The sequence below is a fragment of the Scylla paramamosain genome, chromosome 33 (genome assembly GCF_035594125.1).
Source record: "Scylla paramamosain isolate STU-SP2022 chromosome 33, ASM3559412v1, whole genome shotgun sequence".
Taxonomy (NCBI): domain Eukaryota; kingdom Metazoa; phylum Arthropoda; class Malacostraca; order Decapoda; family Portunidae; genus Scylla; species Scylla paramamosain.
This window is the reverse complement of record NC_087183.1, coordinates 783,976-806,943: the sequence shown is the minus strand read 5'-3', so window position 1 is coordinate 806,943 and position 22,968 is coordinate 783,976. Positions and strand designations below refer to the sequence as shown.

Genomic DNA, 22,968 nt, shown 5'->3' with positions numbered 1-22,968 from the left:
TTGCCAGCTTTTCAGTGTGCACCTGCCTCGTACTCTTCACCTGCTTCTATCTTTCTCTTCTGTTTTTTTTTTTTTTCTGTTGCATACTGCATTTCTCAGCATTTCCTTGTGTTTATTGATCAGTGCATGTAGTGTGTGGTGTGATGTGGGAAATCCGAGGTGGAGTAAGAGACTTGATGCCAGGTATCCAAAGTTGTGTTCCAACACTGTAGCACGGTAGCAATGGCATGACAAACTGCAGTAACAGTAGCAGGGGCAACACCAGTAGAAGCGGTTGCAGAAGAAGCAGCAGCAGTAGAAATAACACCAACAGGTGTTGAGGCAGCGTTGGTGATGGGAGCAGCGTCACTGCTGTGTGAGGCTTGAAATTGCCTCAAATTGTTCTCTCTTTTCTTTTGCTTTCTTGCCTTTTGCATCAACTTCTTCTTTGAGAAGGCTATCTTGACATATAGTCAAGGGTGGCAGGGTGCAGGGAAATGACGGGAAAAGAGGGACAAAGATAGGTAGTCCTTCTCGTCAGCCTGCCTCTCGCGCCAATGCCTCGGGGCCTCGACAGCCAGGCCACCACAATCAGATTATCGAGGATCGGTCATGCACTTTAAATTACGAATACAATCGAGAAAATACATAATTGTGTCTTCTCACGGAAAAATTCAGGAAAGAGTTATTTTACAATGATAACGGGACCTTTAAATGACGCGTGATCCACTACCAATAGCGCTTAAATGCGCTTTAAAGGGCTTTAAATTCATCACGGAGTGAAAATAAGTGCACTATTAAATTCTACATATCGTGTTTTCTCTCATTACAATTCATCGCAGAAAATGATTTATTTGGGTAAACTAACCTTGCTGAGTGCCTTAACAAGAGAAACATTTTGACAACCCTGCTAATCATCTCTGTGACCTTGGAAAATACTCGTGGTGAGAGAGCAAAGCGTTATAGAATACTGGCATGTCTGTGTGTGTAGGGAGCGTGGGCTAACGCTCCACCAACACGCACTGTGTAGGTGTAGCAGGTGTGACCTTGGTGGTGGTGGTGGTGGTGGTGGTGGTACTGAGCGAGAACAGCAGTAGGAGATGAAGGGCCTGTCCACCTCATGAAGCGTCCCTCAGTGATGCACGAGGCAGGTAAGAGCTCACAACCACAACACTTGGCATGATCACGCATGCAGCGTCCATCACAACAGTCATTCTCTCCTTCTCCTCTCCTTCTTCAACACATTCTTCTTCCTTCCTTACCCCCATCTTCCTCCTACTCCTCCACCGCCTCACTCTCCTCTTCATCTTCATCCCATTTTCCTGTTTTTCCTTTCCTTTCTGCTTCTCCTCCTTCTCCTCCTCCTTCTCCTCCTCCTCCTTCTCCGCTTCATCTTCATCACATTCCTCTTCCTTTCTTCTCCCATTTCCTTCTCTTCCTCACACACAGCATACATATATATATATATATATATATATATATATATATATATATATATATATATATATATATATATATATAGAGAGAGAGAGAGAGAGAGAGAGAGAGAGAGAGAGAGAGAGAGAGAGAGAGAGAGAGAGAGAGAGAGAGAGAGGGAGAGAGAGAGAGACCCGGCAAGAGGTAAATTACAGTTCCGTGAGATAACAAGAACTTACAGCATAATTAACCATATCTCAGCACGGAAAGGTCTGTCTTCCAGCTTTCCCTTCCCTTTCTTCCTTGTTTCCCTTCCTTTGGTCTTCCTGCAGCGACCTTTCATTTTCGTCTACTCTTTCCTTCTCTCTCATCTATATGCTTGCCTTTATAGTTACACCCTCAGTAAATTAGGCTCCTATTTTCGTCTTCCGTCTTCCAATAAATTGCAGTCTTTCCTTGTTTTTTTTTTCGCTTCCCTCCTCAAGTTCTTGTGCTCTGTGATGTGTCGTTAAGTAGTTACTGATAACTGATAAGGCGCCAGTGACAGTAAGTAGCGTGACTGTGCTGCATGTTATCCTGCATCATGTGTGAGGCGCATAGTTGTGTAATAACCGATAATATGCAGAGGTTAAGACACTGATGGTACTTGTAATGCACAGGTTGTAGGTGAAGTAATGGTGCTGTACGTTATACTGAATCAGGAATGTTAATAGTGGGATTCCAGTGAGTAGTAGATGATATAAACTACGTGACAAATTAGCATTACTCTTGATATCAACCCTTTCACTACAACACAACTATTTTCCCGTATCCAACCATCAGTTTTTAGACACTTATGTGCTACAGACTCAAACTGTCCTGTAGCTAAATTAATTCTCTCTCTCTCTCTCTCTCTCTCTCTCTCTCTCTCTCTCTCTCTCTCTCTCTTCTGTATCCATGCAAACATTTTTTCACACCCTTTTCAAAGTTAACAAAGGAAGATCGCAGCAGTGAAAGGATTAGGTAATGTACTGTAATACGCTATCCAGAAGCAAGAATACGTATGGTGCAGCTATGTAAGCATTAGTCCATCAAAACAGTTATAGCATGTGATGCAATGATGCTGGAGGTTATCGTGAATATATTGTATGTATCATCATTAGTATTTCATCTGAGTACAGTGTATCTATTGCTGTACTGTAAAGGACTGTTTCATGCTTGTGTGTGTGTCCTTACATTGAATAAAATCGTTTTCTGGTATGAATGTAATCTCCAGCCTATCTACCTTCTCTATACCACTTACTCAACCAGTTCCTCCCTTAATGCCTCGTGTAACAGTCCTCTCATAACCATATTACACCCTCAGCATCCCAAATAGCCATCACTTTACTGAGAGTTTCCTCGTTTACAAGCATGAGTGAGAAGCAAAGTTCCTGCGTGGTTTTGTTGCTTGTAAACGTCACTATAATTAGTGTGTGTGTGTGTGTGTGTGTGTGTGTGTGTGTGTGTGTGCCTCTAGGATCTATATAAAACCAAAAGAGGGACTGGCTCTGAGAGCGAGTCATCATCAGCCTCTCCAGTTTCCTCGTCGTGTCCCTTCCTGACACAGGCGGTGAAAGTCTTTGGTAGCCTCGCCCCTGGGTCTCATCACGGAACGAATGGGGGGACTAATTCTCAGAGGGCGGCATCATTAGCCTCTCCACTTTCCTGCCTTTCTGTTGTTTCTTCTTACTGAGTTTGCCCGTGGGTCTCATTAAGCCCTCACTGTGCTGCACTCCCTGTTAACATTCACAGCACTGGAAGACTGTCTGCATGGACACATAGATACGAAATGAGAGACTAAGAAGTCAAGTTTTGTATTTTCAAGCTACAGAGTTATTTAAGACACTAGCATAAGTATGAGTGTCAAAACGTAAATAATTGGGGAGAAGATGCTCTGGAGGAAAAGGATTAAGAAACTGGTGAAGAAAGGAAGGAAATTTCGAGATCATCATCATTGGCCAGTCTAACTACCTCTCTGTCTTTCACTGCTCCCATTCTGTCCTCACGTGTAGTCCTTGCCGAGCTTCCCACTAGCCTTCATAACAAACTGGTGTCGAGAAAACCTATGCAGAGGATGATCCTCATTACCCAGCCTCACCCCTTCCATTCTCTCTCTCTCTCTCTCTGTCTCTCTCTGTCTCTCTCTCTCTCTCTCTCTCTCTCTCTCTCTCTCTCTCTCTCTCTCTCTCTCTCTCTCTCTCTCTCTCCATGCCGTTCTCCCTTCGTCTTTTGTTTTGCGTCTTCTCTCCCTCTCCTCTGTCCACTAAATGACTAAAGCCAAGAAAACTTTGTCAGGAAAGCTACATTGGTGTTTTTTGTCCCGTCAGTGTTAGTAACAGTTCACTGCGTGCCTGCGGCGTAGGTAGGATGGTTCTTGAGTGTGTGTGTTGCCTGTGTTCCCAGTGGATGGTGGGGTGCGTTCTTGTGTGTATTGCACTGCTGAATCTCGCAATGGTCTATCAATAATTGTTCAACTATGAAAGTTGTTGCAGTGCTCATTCATCATATATACTAATGACAAGTCCACACGCGCGAGTATTAGTGTATGTTTAAATTTCGCCATCAGACTTGCAAGGGATCTGTAAATTTGATCACAGAGCACTGTCCGTAGACTTGTATATCTGAAAGCCCTTTGGATTCCTATCTGCATTTTTTTTTTTACACTATCAGCTCGTAATGGTGCGTCCTGAGGCGTGGTGGCGTGACGGGCGGCGGCGGCACGAGGTAATTTCACGGCAGGTATTGGCTGTTATCGAGTTTGCACTGAGCGTCCCTGGCTGATGGCTTGTTTTCGATGTGACGGTTTGCCCTTGTTTGTGTTTCAGCCTGAAGTGAACCAGTGATGTGATGAAAACCTTCCACTCTTTAACTAACGCTGCTTTCATTCTTCTATACTTTTTTTTTTATACGTGTCTTTATTTTATCAACTTTCAGAACTCTCTCCATGGAGTGAAGACACCAACACTGACCAGCCGCCAGTCACCAGCCTCGACAAACTCCTTATCTTTCTTCCATCACGGAAACTACCCATAATTTTTTCCACCTTTAAAAATTTTCCATCTTATCTGCATCACCAAAAAAAATTCCCAATTAATCTTCTACCGTCAACAGTTTACCATCACCGATTTTCTCCGGCACCCAAAACACCGGCATTTCTTTGCACTGGTCTTCACACTGTCCACACACTTCTGGCGCCCTTCCCTCCACGCCTGACTACTCTGTCACATGTAAATATAAGGTGCATTGATAAACAAGTTACATTTAAGGTCGTAATCTCGAATCGTGATGAATAACCATGAAAGGTCGCTTGTTGCTCGCCGTTTCCTATTTACCAAGAGATTAAGAGATTCGGTAAAATAATGCAGAACTTTTCCAATCTGAAACAGGTGTCCCAGGGGAGGCGGGGAACAGACTCTCGTTTTCTTTACCTGCCGTGCTGGAGCGAGAGGCAGCCGGGCGTCACTCCTCGAGGGATGAAAGGACACGTCTCTATTAACATGTCAAAGTCTACAGTGTAAGTGACGTGAGGAAATGCATCGATTTGAGTTAACGTTTACACACACACACACACACACACACACACACACACACACACACACACACACACACTCCTCAAACGTAAACTAGGTAAAATCTGTAGGAGGCGGTCAGCACACCACGCGTCACCTCAGCGCCAACCATTGCACCGAGGCAAGTGGCCCCGCATCCCCTCACTCTCTGCTGCCTTTAACTTGCCTCTGCCGAAAGCGTTCTTTGCTTTGTGAAACTTTATCGTTCGCACACTCCTTCATGTTCCTGTCGCAAAAACGTAGAACTGGTGACACAAAAATATCGAGAATGGGAAGCAGAAAGTACAGTCACTAGAAATACTGTGCGCGTCTCTCATCATTTCCATCCCTCTCGGCACGTTGCATTCTTTCGATAATATTTTCAGAAGCCTTCCTTATTTTATGATGATGATGATGATGACGCAGTTTTCATCAGCTTTGCTCCTGATCTTCCACAACAGAGCTTCATTATACAATGTTTTTTTTTTTTTCATATTTCTCGATATTTTGACTTCCTGCAACACTGTGTTCTCTAGCCACGCTTATACTAATATTTTCCATCCTAGTTTTTCACATTGTTGACCCGACCTTCCATTGCTAATCAAGAACACAGTGTCTAATGTTCATCAGTCTTGCATCAGTACACTCCCCACTTCTCTATTGTCTTGCTCACGTATTTTTGCCACTGTAGTTTTGTTCAGTCAGCTTTGCCTTTGTCTTTTATTCATCGAGGCCAAGCCGAGACCCTTCATCCTGCAGGCAACGTCCATGATCTTCTAAAACCCAATCATTCTAGTTACCCCGCCAGGAGCTTTTCTGTACTGTGTTTCTCTGACGTAGCCTCATCGAAGTAGCCTCATCCTTCTTAATGCTGCTGTTCCTCCTTTCCTCTGAACTATTATCGATTCCACGCGTGAGGCCTTCCTGTCTGTGCCTAACACACTAAAACTTTGGACGATAACAACATATAACACTACAATATGATCCTCGCACGTTCAAGACAGAAAACTAGTTCTCCCCACTGAAAATATTCCTTTTACCAACAATAATCCTAACCAAGAATCACCCTCGTCCATCTCTTAATACTCGAAATATATATACGAGTATATATATATATATATATATATATATATATATATATATATATATATATATATATATATATATATATATATATATACAGATTTTTTTTTTTCATGTCAGTTTTCATTATTCTGGTGGGTTGTGTCCCAAAGCTAGTAAAACAATCCCCAATTATTTTTCAAAGTTTCCCAGGTCTCTCTCTCTCTCTCTCTCTCTCTCTCTCTCTCTCTCTCTCTCTCTCTCTTAACTTACTGAAAGTGATGCCGCGGTCCCTGAAGTTCTGCGCGATGGTTTTGAGGGAGACCTTGAGTGAGTCCTTGTCCCTCCTGAAGCAGAAGAGGCAGGTGAGGCAGAGCGGGCAGAAGAGCCCCGTCCAGGCCGTACAGAACCGGGTGGTGAAGAAGGGCGCGTGGAACACCTCCCTTTGCTGCAGGAACCAAGGGGAGGCAGGTGTTAGCGTTGGGTTATGGGCTTACGTGAGGGGTGGCGATTGTTCAGGGGACTGGTGGTACTGTAAAGGGGATGTGGGCAGTGGTGGTGGTGGTGGTGAAGAGGGAAAAGGAGGAGGAGGAGGAGGAGGAGGAGGAGAACAACAACAAAAACAACAACAACAACAACAAAAACAAGAGCAAGGAGGAGGAGGAGGAGGAGGTCAAGGACGACGACGGTGACAAGGACAAGAATGAAAATGAAGGGACGAAGAAAACGGAGGCAAGGTGGTGATCTTAGTATACGTTGTGGGTTTGGTAATTTTTTAGATGACAAGAGGGACACTGAAGGAGCAGACCTGTTGAAAAGCTACGCAATGAAGGCACACAGGAGCGAGATGTAGGTAAAACACATGCAATAATTTTCGATCGGTTCATTACACATTCGCGTTCAAAAGCAGAATCTCGAATCCCAAACATTTGCTTTATCAAGCACACCAGCGCCAGAAACTCCTCGCCTTGTTGTATCATCAAAATTGTCTAATACAGCAATTGCATTTTTTTTTTTTTTTCTATGTGGTTAAGCTCATCACTGCGAAGGCACAAGTCATTTTTCCCCAACAAGCAAAGTGTAGTGGTGACGAGATCACTTTGCTGAATGAAGCGTTCCAGCACATAGAAAGTAGAGTTCCACCTAGTCTCTACGTCTTGAATTAGTTTCTTGACAGGAACACCGTGCTGTAGGTGAAGCTGGCTCAGTTTGACAGAGGCTTTGACACTATGGTGGAAAAAGACAACAATCTGTTTTACTTTATCTTTTGTTATTTGCATTTTTCTTACATTTTTCACTGAATCCTGTACAACTAAATTTAGTGTATGAACAAAGCATGGAAGATGACGCAAATTCATGATGTTCTTTATTGCTGAGCTCATACTGGCAGCATTGTCAGTAACAACACAATATACCCATTTACTGCATACATGTGTTAGTTCCTCTGCTATATTCTGTGCTGCATGATTTTTTGTCGTTATTACTGTCTCCAATACAACAGATCTAAAATTAAAATCATGAGAAATGAAGTGTGGTGTGACAGTGACAAAGCCTTTTGTTTGCCGGCATGTCCAGATGTCTGTGGTCAATGCAATCAATGTCTTTAGCTTTTTCAAGTTCTTTACGGACTTTCTGTACTTCTTGTTCATAAAGAAATGGTAAATGTGTTCTCGTCAATACTCTGCGACTGACTAGGCATCTCATGCCAAGGATTTAGGCCATGAACGAAACTTTTAAATCCTTTTATCTTCAGTTATAGATAGTGGCTGAAGATCTTGAACAATCGTTTTCATTAAAAGGTGATCAAGTTCCTTCTTCTTAGCAGAGTAATTTTTGTAGAACTGAGTCCTGTCAATCGTTTGATATAAAGTAGGCTACACCGTGGCTGATGATGCTCCTGCTGGTCTCTGATTCCCAGCCATATCTGACACAGACTCTTCCCGCATCTCCGCGTATTCTAATGGATGTTTCGTTGGGAAATGCTTAATCATACTTTAAATATTTCCATCATACTTAAGTGTGTCCTTGCACACTAAGCACACAGTAGCGTCAGGCATTATTTAGTCCATGTAGGTCCAGACTGGAGCTTTCCTGGCTCGTTTTGAGGCCATGTCTGGTGTCGCACTGTTGCAGTACAATGGTAAATGGCTATTTCTGCGAGACACACTCGTCTTTCCTCCTATTTCTTAAAAACTGTATGAATATTTTTGGAACGCCCTTATACTTTTTCTATGACACGAAAAGTTACACTTCTATAAGGAAAAATTTTGTAATTTAAATTAATACATAAACATGGTCCAGTGCGTCACATCTTCCTTCTCTGAAGCAGTGGTGCCGTTTTCCCGTAGCTGGTAGTGACGTAAAATTTCCGCCGTTTTCTATTGATGTGAAAACTGAAGAGAACGGGATCAAGTACGACAGGTAGCCAGACACTTCTGTAAATTGACTATGTATGCAGAAACATTTTGTATAATTACATAAAATTAATTGTTTCAGCCTTCCTTGCATTTCAGAAATTTCAAAATATACACTGTGGCATTTCAAAATATACAACCTTGGCAGTTGCAGTCGGAATGATGTAGTGAACAGCTAGCTGTCATCTAACTGACTGTCTTCAACCTTTGTGTCCGCCACGATGTAGCTTCTGTTGCTGTCTTTTATCGCTCTTTTCACTCTGCTCTTAGGAATGAGCTAACTGCATGCCTCTCCCTCGCCTTGCAGCAGAATCCTCACTTGTGTGGAATGAATGGTTAGCAGTTAGTCTTTAAACGCGTTTCCGGCCACAATTTTCGATAATATTTTCTACTGACAGTTTCATTACCTTAATTTTCTTCATCACTGCCTTCTAAACCTGATGCAAAAAAGAGATGACGAAGATAATGATGTAGTCCGTCACTGTGTGATTAATTGTCATCATCATTTTGTTCGTTTTCATCGCCATCATGTATGGATACATCATGGGTTCGCACGTAAGTGTTAGCATTATCATTTTCTTCATTTTCTTCAGAATCGCTTTCTTCATGACTTACTTCGCTTTCACCGTCACTGGTGAGTACAACGTCTCTTTCCATATCATCACTTTCACTTGTTTCATTTTCTTCAGGAAGGTCACCTCAACCTAATGCATAACAAAGGTAAGGATACTGAGTATTACTTGCTTCTGCCAATACTTGTGAATAATTTCCTTCATTACTTCCTTTATTTTCATCGTCACTAGCAAATAGATCCTCGCCTTCATTATCCACATTTGCATTCTCACTGTATTCGATTTCTTCACCACTGTCTAATAAACGTAATGCCCAAAAAAGATGACGAGGATAATAATTGTCGTCGTCACTCATTTTTTTTCCTTGGTCTTTTACAAAAACAGTAGATTTTTAAAAATTATATCATATGACAGTCAGTTCAGCAGAAGACCTTTTTTTTTGGTTCCAGATACGTTCCCCAGCCCGTGCACAAACGTCCTCGCTAGATAAAGTAAGAAGAGCTGCTAGAAGTGTTAATCAACTCCCGCGATGAGGCCAAAACATGAGCCCTGACACAACAAGTGTTAATGAATTCCCGTGATGAGGCCATGGTATCAGCGCTGATATAATGCTTATACCTGTGTCACCAGGCACATTAAAAACGTGCTGGCAAAGGCTTTTTCAGCACATTTCCCACAGCATAACTACACTCTTGTTCTTCTTGTTTTTGGCCTAAGTAATTCATTTCATACCCCCTTTGTGTATTCATGGAATGTTATAGTGCAGGATCATCTGTTACCAGCACGAAAAAGAAAAAAAAAAAAAAAACAGCGGTATGATATTTGTCGTTTGTCTACAACTTCCGTTCCCACGCCTTATCTCTGATGACATCACTATCGCTTCTAGACATAGCGCATTTTCTACATATGGTACAGAGAGAGAGAGAGAGAGAGAGAGAGAGAGAGAGAGAGAGAGAGAGAGAGAGAGAGAGAGAGAGAGAGAGAGAGAGAGAGAGAGAGAGAGAGAGAGAGAGAAACCGCCACTTGTGCATTTTTAACTAATGGTGTGATACAACGTCTCTGTCCATCTATCCATGTGATGCTGAGAGCTTGTAAGTCAACGACAATGTGTCTCCAATACTTCTGGTCTAAATGTAGAATAAAGTAGCAATTATACGTAGATTTAGGAAAAAAGGCATATGTAAAGCAAAGTTTTGAGGAAATTTTGCCATATGGGAAAAAAAGAACATTATATATATATATATATATATATATATATATATATATATATATATATATATATATATATATATATATATATATATATATATATATATATATTCATTATCAAAAGGAAATAAATTAGTTTACCAAAAAAGCATGATTAGTGTGTAGAAAGCTATATGTACAGTAAATAAAGTGATCACCCGCCAACATGAAGAATACTGCATGATCAGATTTAGTTGCAGACACACAATAACATTTCTAAACTAGGTTCAAATGTTGTACAGTCACCTTGCTGAAGTGGAATCTCACTCAAAGCCATTAATGATTAACAGTATTCATATGGAGGCAATTTCTCTGTTTTCGCTTTATGATATTCAGTTTAAAGAATAGCCGTTCAACATCAGCATTGGAAGTTGGAAGCGACAGGTCATTAAGCGCAAATGTAACAAAGGTCCGGTACTGGAGATTTCCCATGGCGTCTGTAAGTGTCATAAAATGAACATAGAGTAGGCACATATCATACTTTGGTCTTTAAGATGGTCTGGGAATTTATAAAAGTGAACAGTTCTCCACTCGTTATGAACAGCCTGTTTATCATACATATTGGTGATCCTTGGCAGTTCATCCATTAAGTCGCTGAGGGATGACATGTTTGCTCTGGCGGTGGGATCCATTACTTTCCCGGGATGCAAATATCGTGTCAGCATCCATAACTTATTATTTAAGTCAAGTCTTTTCTTGATTTCTTGATATAGTACAATAAGAAAAGTCCTACATCTTAACCTGATGTCAGTCATCATATCTACATTATTCACATATTCTGGTGCCTGAAACAACGAGTGTAATTTTGCCCCAAGGTAAATTTGATGAACAGGTTTGTGTAGGCTGCCGTTTGCTGGGTTGATATCATATAAGGGAACTTTACAAAGTAAATGCTCCTGACAAATGGAATGTACCAAAAACCGATACAGGCTAGATATTTGTCATGAATCGAATGAAGTGTTGGCAAAATGTAATTCAAGAAATGTTGATAGCAGACTATTGCTTGATCCTCTAGTGCCTTCCTAATGTTTTCAACAGCCAGCAACCTACAATCATAAACCTTACTCTGAAAATACACCTTTGGGGCACTCCACTGCTCCAAAACCCTTGCCACAGCCTCAAGTAATGATAACCACCTTGTTGCACTACCATGTAGTATTTTGTGCGGTTTTAAATTGCAGAAACCCTGGAATTCCTGAAACTCTGATTTCCGATTTCCGCTATGTGCAAAATAATTATATATGTTTCGTAGCAATTCCTCTCATGCACGAGGCAAGGTTTTAGCTGCTTCACTAGCACACAAATGGATGCTGTGGAAGACACATCTAAAGACAGTAATGCCTGGACATTCTTCTCTCAGTCTGCTGGTGACGCTGTTGTAGTTACACATCACATTTGATGCACCGTCTGATGCGAAACCAGTCAGATTGTCTAATGGGATATTATCAAGGTTAAGGGTTAGCTGCATCCATCCCCAGAGTACACAGCGAACCATTCATCTTGGCGTGTGAGGATGTGTGCTTAATTCTTCACCTTGTATGAGTGCGCCTTCAATGTTTTCATCCCCAGAATACACAGCCAGCTTTTGAAGGTAGCTTTGGAGGTTTTCAGAGGGCGCACGTGAGGATAAGCGCTCATTCCTTCACACAAGACAATGTACGAGTGCACCTCCCGGAAGTCAGTGATTTATGTAATATCTCAAGGCTTCAGAATATACGGACAGCGATTCACGTTAGCTTTTGAGGTTTTCAGAGAGGACTGGCACTTAATACTTCACAACAGACGACACTTTCCGAGGGCCAGTGATTTGTGTAGTGTTTCAAGGCTTCAGAACAGACCGAGAGCCATTCACGTAAGCTTTTCACGTTTACAGGAAGTATATGATATGATAAGCGCTCAGTCCTTCACATAAGACAGTTTATTAAGGCACCTCCCAAAAGCCAAAGATTCATGTAATGCTTCAAGGCTTCAGAAGGAACACTCGCTTCACAAAGGTATGGGCGCATACTCTATAATAAACATTTCGAGACCAGTGACGATACGTATTGGGAAAGGAGTGCTGAGATGCCAGCCTTCATGTATAGGTAGAGATGTATTTCGACAGTCTCATTCCACACGTTTCGAATCACTATATAGAAGTACCCATACACTGATCCTTTCCATCTTGGCTGCGTAATCTGAATACAATACTACGGTCAATTCAAAAGTGTCGATCATGCCGTGCACAGATAGTCTTTGGAGCGAGTGTGTGTGTGTGTGTGTGTGTGTGTGTGTGTGTGTGATTTGTCCCCCATTCCTTTATACTACAATTTACGAGGAGGACATCAGGAAGCAGAACGCTCATGCAATATTTTGAGGTTTTTAGAAGGTACGATGCAATTCTCCTTACCATAATATTTTACAAACACTCCTGGAGAGACTGAGAACAAAAAGGATAAATTGATGAACGCAAATGATACTGTTGCTTCTTCTCAGAAAGTACAAAGCGTGTTTTGATGTTTTTGTAATCCTGCTTCCTATAATACAGTTTACACTCCTGGAAAGAGAAATCATAAAAAGGATAATTTGATGGACGGGAATGTTACTGATGATTGACTGCACCCGAGTTTTAGATCCATAACTGTAAGATCCTGATAACGCCACTTCTAGGTTCCAGTCAACACACACACACACACACACACACCACATGTATAAGACAACGACGAGCTGCTGTGAATTAATAAAGAAATATTACTGTTAAAGGTAAAAATCAGGCTATTTGTCAGGTGTGCAATTTTACTACAGCTCTCACTTTCGTGTCACCAACCCGTGATTTGAAACGGTCTGCGCTTCTACACGAGCTGTTTTCTAAGGCCGCACAGATGATCAGTTGAGCTCTCAAGGATGTTTTTCCTATTGATGGTACAGAATACTGGTTGAACTATCATTAGAATTACGACAACTCTCTTGAAAACCTCAATAATTTCCACTAGGGCCTCATAGAAACTAATCAGGAAATGTTTGAATCAGGAAATGTTTGAAAATGTGATCCCTGTGTTGCTGCAAATGCTAAAATGCTTCCAACTGTGTTTCGCATTAGTTAAGATCGAAGCTTCAAACCGACGCTCCAAGTTTACGTTAGACTTTCCCGTTGAAGCAGTGACAGTTCTCTCCTACAGTCCACTCTGGTTACTTGCCAAGTGAAGCCTTAGCTCTGACTGCTACAACTTTTTCTCAGCTTATTACAGTCTGGCATAAGTTTAGACACCGATTTTAAAGACAAGACTCGCATGAAAAAGGTACCATTGAATATCTAGTAAGGCTTTCTAGTATCTGTAGCTTAATTTTTGATGAGTAAAACTTCCTAGTGAAAATAAATGTTCAACTCCTACAGGTGTCAGAGGATTAAGACGATAAGGGCTTCCTGAATTGTACATATAAGTCCTTTACATTTGAGAGCGTGTGGCAGGAACAAACTCATTCGGGCCTCACCGTCACGTCCTGAGTATCCTCGTATTAATTCACCTTTACGAAATTTCTCCACGTACTCATCAAAACTTGATGAGGTAATTAGCAGAAGAGGGTGTGCGCTACGTGGCCTTGAATTGGAAACAACGTCCAAGGTTTTGTTACGACATGCAATGGAAACGATACACGCCACATATAGAGATAGATTTAGATAAACAAATAGAAAGACAGATAGATAGAAAGACATAAATAGACATAGATAGATAGGCTGATATAGATAGATAGATCTCGAGAAACAGATCAACAGATACGCAGAAAAAAAAGATAGATAAGCAGAATAATTATATAAAATAAATAGAAAGTGATAGAAAAATACTTACTAATATTTTCTTGACAAACACGTGAAAGCTTTAACATCACATCACCTTTTAAAACATGATAAATATTACATTCATGACCAAACACAATATACACTTCACCTCCATTAATCGGAGAGAGAGAGAGAGAGAGAGAGAGAGAGAGAGAGAGAGAGAGAGAGAGAGAGAGAGAGAGAGAGAGAGAGAGACCAAACTGGCAATGGTGTTGAAAGCAAATATGGGATACGGTAACCATGAAACAGTGAGCCGCGGCCCTCAGGACCAGCCTTGACCCGCCCCTACACCACTCAGTAAATCGATAAGCCTCATTAAGACGACGAGGAGGAGGCGGAGTCAGTACCCGTCGTCCCCTTTCAATCGTCCTCTCCATTGTCAATTCCGAGATCCCTTATCTTGGAGTTAGTGAGACTCGGAAGTGTTTTATCCCCGTAATAAGAACGTAAGGGAAGGTGCAAGGGGTCGCTAACTGGAAAGTCAACACGTGGCGGTCTCTTATTTTCACCCTCCGTCACAAGAACGTAAGAGAAGTTGCAAGAAGCCAGTGAGCCAACACGTGGTAGTTCAGGTGTAATGCATGTGTCCACTCAAACTAGGTGCACATATACATCACCGTGCCAGCAGCCATTCATACCCTCCGCTACCAGCAACAGTAGTTATGGTCACCTGACTTGTTGCATTCCCCCATAATGTGTATCCTGAACCGTAAGTCTTTTGATATGCTGACAAGTTCAAAAGGGCTAGTCTACAAAATCAAGCCGTGTACCAAAGTAAGTCAGTATGTACTTGTAAGTTTAAGTGAGAAATATATAAATCTGATAACTGATTGATTCTTACTAGATCAGTGGACTTGGGATTGAAGGAAAACACTACGGAAAGAAATGCGGTGTGCTACTCGACTTCTGATCAAGACTATACCATTAGATCACACCTTTCTTTTCCTTTATTCTGTAGCTAGTTTCCTCTAATACTGCGGCTGTAAGTGTTGTATAGGTAAGGCAGGTGAATGGGATCAACCTAACTCTCTCCATGAAAGGCAACAGCAGAACGTTGGCGTAATACGTGCTCTTGTTTCATCTTGTGTCTCCTTTCATTATCATATTCCACTTATTTTAGGAAAAGTAATGTAGCTAAACAATCTCGTTAGGACTTAAACATATATTCCTACTCGAAATTAAGTAATATTAACTTGAATACTTGAATACCCATCATTCCCATTCATAAATCTGTCTAATTTTCTCTTATTTACTTTTTTAAAAAATTGTTCTAACTAATAATCTTGTAAAAAAATGTATTCCAGCCTTGCCATCCAATTTAAGAACCAATATTCTCCTATCTCATTTTCAAATCTAGCTTAATCAGAGTTGAACCCGTTACTTCTCATCCAATCCAATCTGATATCTAGGCCAGTCATGTATGAAAAAAGTATTAATGCGATGGTACAGATTGATAAGGAAGTGTGAGCACAGTGCGGAGTGACAGGCTGAGAGGCGAGGTGGGTTTGATGAAGGAGAGGAACAGACGGTAGGGGGTGATGGACGTGTTGTAAATCGTGAGGAGCGGAGGGTGGCAGGTGAGTGGCAGGCAGTGGGTGGTGAGGGTGGTGAGGGACGGGCATGAGTGTGTGTGTGTGTGTGGAGACGTGGGGACAGAGACGTGAGCTGCGAGTGGCTTGGAGTATCTGTGAAAGAGAAGGTAGTGGTTGGTAATGAGATGCACTGATGTATGTTAGGGAGTTGTGAGTGAGGAGCAGGTGTTTGAATGGTAGAGGCGCTGCGGCTGAGAAGGAAGTGTTACGAGTGATGACTGGGAAGTGTGGCGGAGATGAGGTGGTGGTGTGTGATGCTTAGGTTCTTATATACAATTCCGTGAACATTGCATCAACAAGATTTCCCTTTAAGTAACTCTTCCCAAAAATACGAGTGACTACCGTGTTAAGTTACGATCTCATGATAAACTAGGCAAGGCAAGGTAAGATGAGGTGAAGTGAGGTAAGGTTAGGTAAGGTAAGGTAAGGTAAGGTAAGGTAAACTAAGGCGAGATTAGATTTTGGTCAGGTTAGATTAGGTTACGTTAGATCAAGTTGGGTTAGGTTGACACATTAGGTGTTATTACATTAGGGGAACTTTATGATGTAGGGAATTATTTCAATTTACGTTTGCAGAGAGGAATCTTCATGTGTGGAATTTACTCAGAAGCAAGGTGGCTGTTAGAGAAGTGTTGAGTGGCGAGGAGGGGGTGGAGCAGGTGGTGAGAAAAAATGGTGGATCATTATGAAGGAGAGAAGTGGTGCAGTGGTGGGTGAGTGGGGTGTGGGGTGGCAGTGGGAGGTGGGCGAGCAGGTGTTGCTTTCAGCGTGTACACACCGTTTTGGTCGTCTGGGAGAGGAAGGCCTTGCTAAGACGAGCACACTTGGAGGGCTGACCATCACGGGGCTGTCCGCGGCCGAGGCTGAGGGACAAAAAGGAAAAGAATGTTGGAAAACTTACTCGTATTTTTCAGTTTCTTTTTTTTTTTTCTCACTCTCTTACATTCCCCCTTCGCATTTTTTCCAGGAAGAAGCAGCACTGCCAAACATGCACTCGCTTCTAATACTTTACCAGGCACTTTCTAAGTTTTCCTGGAGCAGAAAGTATCTTTTGTCACTGTGCCGAGAGAGAGGTATTCAGTGCTTTCCCTCCATTCATTCCACGCCCTCACCCTGGATTACATTTACTGCGGTACAAAGAAAGGATACGAAAAGAAACAGATAGATAGATAGATAGATAGATAGATGGATGGATGGATATACAAATATAGATGATTCCTCTCTCTCTCTCTCTCTCTCTCTCTCTCTCTCTCTCTCTCTCTCTCTCTCTCTCTCTGTCAAGACCTACTTAACACAACACAAAGGGAACAAGACAAACAGCCTGGGACTGTCGTTACAAGCGCAGTCAGGCAGATGTATTACACAGGATGATGGCGTTATGCAAACCCACTCAAGTCCCGCGGGTCAAGATATAGGGGATCTTGACCACACACACACACACACACACACACACAGTTCTCAGTATCGTCCTTATTACCTCTCCCAATCGTCTGCTAATCAGTCAATCAGGTATATTTCAGGTGAGAATAGAAGACAGGTGAATAGTTAACATGTGGTAGTAACAGTAGTAATGTAGTAGTAGTAGTAGTAGTAGTAGTAGTAGTAGTAGTAGTAGTAGTAGTAGTAGTAGTAGTAGTAGTAGTAGTAGTAGTGTAACATCTTTAAGCTCTATTCACACACCAGTGAGTTTTGTAGATAATAGGCGTGAAGTGACTGTGTTAACGGACAGTTCCTTTCCTTCCAGAGCTAACAACAAGGCTCCCCATCCCTCTATAATCAACACGAGACTCACAGATTACAACTGTTAATGCCCCTCTATAACTTAACTCCTACCTTGAGGCACTGAGGTGAGACTGCGAGTTTTTGAGGCTTGTGTTGTGGGTGGTGTTCAGTGACGTGATGAAAACTTTTTTTTATCTAATGATCCGCTTCATCAGAAAACCCGCCAGTTATCTACCTTCTTGATCAGCGTTATTGAGCCGGCATCTCTCCAAGGCTTGTTATACTTCCTCCCCCTATTATCTACATGTATGACTTATACCTGCAGTATTATTATTATCATCATTATTATTATTATTATTATTATTATTATTATTATTATTATTATTATTATTATTTAGTAGTAGTAGTAGTAGTAGTAGTAGTAGTGGTAGTAGTAGTAGTAGCAGTAGTAGTAGTAGTAGTAGTAGTAGTAGTAGTAGTAGTGGTGGTGGTTTTAGTGGCAGTAGTAGCAGCAGTAGTAATAGTAGTAGTAGTAGTAGTAGTAGTAGTAGTAGTAGTAACAGTAGTAGTAGTAGTAGTAGTAGTAGTAGTAGTAGTAGTAGTAGTAGTAGTAGTAGTAGTAGTAGTAGTAGTAGTAGTAGTAGTAGTAGTAGCATAATAGTAGTAGTTAATGTTCTTGTTCTTGTTGCTGTAGGTGACTGAAGAGGCAGTTAGTATCATTACTAAGCAAATATTAACAACAAATATTACTTCAAACAAATATTACCACCACCACCACCACCACCACCACACATCACAGGCTCATGAAAGGGGAGAGTGACTGACAACCGCCAGGGAATATGAGGTCGCGTCTTTCCTTCCCCTGAGATGCTTCCTATCACAAGCTCATTAACCAATCCTGTCGCGGATGGAAGATTGCGTGGCTGTCTCGCGTGGAGGGAGGGAGGCAGGTGGATGGCACAGGTGGAGATTGACTTGGTGACATTATTCGTCACTATCACCATCAGGGAGGCGAGTGGCGGGCAGGGCGTCTGTGAGGAATTACTGCTACTTGTTTAGGTGTTTGTCTTTCACGAGTGTGCGTCACGCAGTAATGAAAACGTTACTGTTGCTCGTGATGCTTGATGTAATTCCTTTCCTATGACACAAGAGCAGTCACTTGAGCCAGTAATTCTAAACACTGGTCAACATTTCTATGTAGGTGATGACGTCTGACAGCTGCGCCCTTCTGCTTTACCAATGCAACCACTGCCTACGTGAATGTCATTTGTATCCTACACACACCACACGTGGATTAAAGACGCTTCCATGAAAAACACTAATGAAAACACACACACACACACACACACACACACACACACACACACACACACACACACTTATAACACCAAACGCCACATCTTCGTCTCGCCAGACACATTCTCGAGGGCCATCACCACTAATGCACCAAGACCACACTAACTGAATTTCTTAAGTTGCATGAAGAACGACTATCGCATACTCTCTGACAAAGCGGAACTCTCAGACGAATGGGCTTGATGCAGGCACCTGCGACACACACTGTGCCTACTGTGTGTGTGTGTGTGTGTGTGTGTGTGTGTGTGTGTTTTCTATTATACGAACGTTGCCTGCCACATCAATCTTCAAGCATACATTTCCTTCCTAGCGTCTTTTATTGGTAATGTAGGGGAGGTTTCCTGGATGCTGAGCCGTGGTGTTGTCAAGGGCGGAGGCAGCGGCACAAAATGAGTTAATTTCACGGCAGATATTGACCATTATCGAGTTTCAGCTGCGCGTCGTGGGCTGACTACTCGTTCTCGTCATCATCATTTGCCTTTCTTGGGTTTTTTTTCCACTTGAAGTGAATCTGTGACGTGATGAGGAACGCTCCAATCTTTAACTAACGCCGCTTCCACTTTTCTTGATCAGTTTTCTTTTTATATGCATGTTTCCTCTGCTAACTTTCACTCCTGTTACACGCCAAACTCTCCAAAAGACCAACGCTGAAACTCAACGCCACTCAGCAGCCTCCAGCACTCTTCACTGTTCTCTGTCACTAAAGAACTTCCCTTCCCTCTTCCCTCACCAGCAATTTCAAGTAACTCACAACGCTTGAAATATCCAGAGAGAGAGAGAGAGAGAGAGAGAGAGAGAGAGAGAGAGAGTTGAAAGGGAAATGGATGCATGAGAATCTTCAAATGCACTGCAGGAAGGAATGATAGTATGTGTGTGTGTGTGTGTGTGTGTGTGTGTGTGTGTGTGTGTGTGTGTGTGTGTGTGTGTGTGTGTGTGTGTGTGTGTGTGTGTGTGTGTTGCAATTTGTAGAAGGGTTTCCACGTATGTCAATGTGGCTGAGAGAGAAGGTAAGGAATGTGAAAAGGAAGAGGAAGAGGAGAAGGAGGAGGAAGAGGAGGAGGAGGAGGAGGAAGAGGAGGAGGAGGAGGAGGAGGAGGAGGAGGAGGAGGAGGAGGAGGATATAGTTAAATGGCCAACCGCTTACGTAATTAATAAAGGAACAATAAGAAGGAAAGTTAAGAGAAAGCACTGTGCAACATTAATCAATGATAGTAGTAGTAGTAGTAGTAGTAGTAGTAGCAGATGTAGATAACTGTAAAAGAAAGTAATACCATCACCAATAAGCATTATCACTAGCACCCTGAGATGCCCCTGTCCCCCTGAGATGCTTCCTGTCACAAGCTCATTAATCAATCCTGGCTGTCTCTCGCCTGAGATGCTTCCTGTCACAAGCTCATTAATCAATCCTGGCTGTCTCTCGCGTGGAAGGAGGGAGGTGGGTGGATGGCACAGGTGGAGATTGACTTGGTGACATTATTAATCATTATCACCATCAGGGCGACGAGTGGCGAGCAGGGCGTCTGTGGTCCTTCATCAGAGTAAGGACCATAATCTGACCCACTTCTGCGCGGCACGTCCATTACTTTCAAAAGATCCAGTTGAAGCTATACGTGTTTTTTAGAGTGTTTTTTTTTCTTCTTTATGGTTCTTGTGAAAGAATAATAAGATTTCTACATTAAGAACATAAAACATAAGAAATAAGGGAAGCTGCAAGAAGAGACCAGGCTTACACGTGGCAGTCCCTGTATGAAATATACCTACCTATTTCCACCTATCATCCCCATCCATAAACCCGTCTAATCTTCTCCTAAAGCTCCTTAATGTCTTAGCACTAACAACAAGATTACTGAGTCTGTTCCACTCATCTACTACTCTATTCGAGAACCAGTTTCTTCCTATCTCCTTCCTAAACCTAAATTTTTTCAAGCTTGAACACATTATTTCTTGTTCTACCCTGGTTGCTGATCCTAAGAATTTTGTTTACATCCCCTTTGTTATAACCCTTATACCACTTAAAGACTTCTATCAGGTCTGCTCTTAACCTATGTCTCTCTGAAGAAGGTAGATTTAACAGCTTCAATCTCGCCTTGTAAGGAATACTCCTCATCCCCTGTATTCTTTTAGTCATCTTCCTCTGTACTGATTCTAATAGACCTATATATTTCCTGTAATGTGGGAACCAGAACTGCACGGCGTAGTCTAGATGAGGTCTGACCAGCGCCAAGTATAATTTTAATATTACTTCCGGCCTTCTACTTTTAACACTCTTAAAAGTGAATCCTAGTACCCTATTCGTCCTGTTTCTGGCCTCTATGCATTGTTTTCCTAGACGGAGTTCAGAGCTAACCATAACTCCTAAATCTTTCTCGTACCCTGTACCTACCAGAGTTTGGTTGTTTAATGTGTACCTACTGTGAAACTGATGCTTATGGCACCCCGCTGGCTACGTCAGTCCAGTTGGATGCTTTTCCATTTATTACTACTCATTGTTTACGATTGTCTCGCCACTTTTCTACCCATCTTAGCACGCCGCCTTGACACAAGGCATTTTAGATTTATAAAGGTATTGTCAGGAGTGGGATTCGAACCCACGCCCGGACCAGACAGCGACCTGAACGCAGCGCCTTGGATCGCTCAGCCATCCTGACTACGGGAGATAAATGTTGGAATGCCAACAACATCTGGTGTTCCCAGGCGGTCACCCATCCAAGTACTAACTGGACCCAACGTTGCTTAACTTCGCTGATCGGACGAGAAGCGGTGTATACAACGTGGTGTGGTCGTTAAAAAAGAAGGAACAGTCTGGAGATTCTGGCTGCTCAGATTTGTAGGCTTTGAAAATAATCGTGGTGAGAGAACAAAGCGTTCCTGAACACAGGCCTATGAGTCACGCTATAAGTCTTGTGTCACTGGCTCGTATTGTAAACATTTCCACTTCTGATCTCCACAACTTCTAACACTCTCTGCTGGAAGTTACTGTAGATTTCAAGAGAGTTTTTAATGAAATAGTACATTATAATGCTTATACTTTTTTTTTTTCAAATGGCAAGTTTTTTTTATTTGTTAATATGTTAGTATGGTTGGTGTTGCTGCTTTTGTTGATGGTGGTGATGATGATGTGGATGATGATGATGATGATGATGATGATGATGATGATGATGATGATGATGATGATGATGATGATGATGATGTGCCTATCCCGTGAATTGCTGCTACGTACTATTATTATTATTATTATTATTATTATTATTATTATTATTATTATTATTATTATTATTATTATTATTATTATCATCATCATCACCATAAACACTACCTTCCCTCCCGTGCACGAAGCCTGGAAATGCAACACTGCTCATCGTAACACAGTCAATACTTCGACCTTGACTTTAAAACACTTGAACAAGGGCAGCATCACCGCTCACTCAAGGTCACCAGAAGCATCATAACAAAATACACGATGAAAAAATGCCTTCCACTTATATAGAACATCCACGCACGCCCTCCCCATACAGGTGATTCTCCAGACGCTATTCATTCAGCCAGTCAGTCACTTCATTAATCTCTCCATTAGTGTTGCAGGCCGGTCAACACAGGGACGTATGAACGAATGACACAAACACACACACACACACACACACATATACACACAGCCTTACTTTAGATTTCTTTATTCATTGTTAAGTTCTCCAATCTATATGTAAATGTTCACTACTGACTCCGTAATAAGCAGTTTATCGTTGTTATTATTGCTATTATTACACACACACACACACACACACACACACACACACACACACACACACACACACACACACACACACACACACACACACACACACACACACACACACACACACACACACACAGAGAGAGAGAGAGAGAGAGAGAGAGAGAGAGAGAGAGAGAGAGAGAGAGAGAGAGAGAGAGAGAGAGAGAGAGAGAGAGAGAGAGAGAGAGAGAGAGAGAGAGAGAGAGAGAGAGAGAGAGAGAGAGAGAGAAAAGTTTACTACATATTCATGACTTATGTGTCTCTTTGTGTTATCGAAAACCACCCGATAACTGTTGCATATTTGTGTGTATTCGTGTGTGTGTGTGTGTGTGTGTTCAATAGTTTCATTTGTGGAATCGGTTTTATCCACTCCTGATGTTTGTAACCGAGACACAATAGAGGCGAGGTTCACATGCCACACGGCGCCCCTGAGCCCATTGAGCCAGCGA

General features: G+C 42.0%; 1 protein-coding gene and 1 non-coding gene across 12 annotated transcripts in view; both read right to left on the bottom strand.

Annotated features, from left to right (window-relative positions):
• The window catches only part of LOC135089511 (solute carrier family 35 member F3-like), a 124,698-nt gene that overhangs the window by 19,104 nt on the left and 82,626 nt on the right, over positions 1-22,968 (bottom strand). For 5 of the 11 annotated variants that reach the window (XM_063985099.1, XM_063985095.1, XM_063985098.1 and 2 more), the window contains exons 1-2: positions 11,794-12,002; positions 6,300-6,474 (exon numbers count right to left, since the gene is read on the bottom strand). In XM_063985099.1, coding sequence (XP_063841169.1) covers positions 6,300-6,474; positions 11,794-11,898 — 280 coding nt within the window. In that variant the 5' untranslated portion in view covers positions 11,899-12,002. Of the gene's footprint in view, positions 1-6,299; positions 6,475-11,793; positions 12,003-16,447; positions 16,533-22,968 lie in introns of those variants that run through there. The other 6 variants (XM_063985089.1, XM_063985091.1, XM_063985090.1 and 3 more) reach the window with 2 other exon arrangements.
• On the bottom strand, positions 21,417-21,535 carry LOC135089888 (5S ribosomal RNA). The gene has a single exon (XR_010261675.1). It is a non-coding gene; the product is annotated as a 5S ribosomal RNA (ribosomal RNA).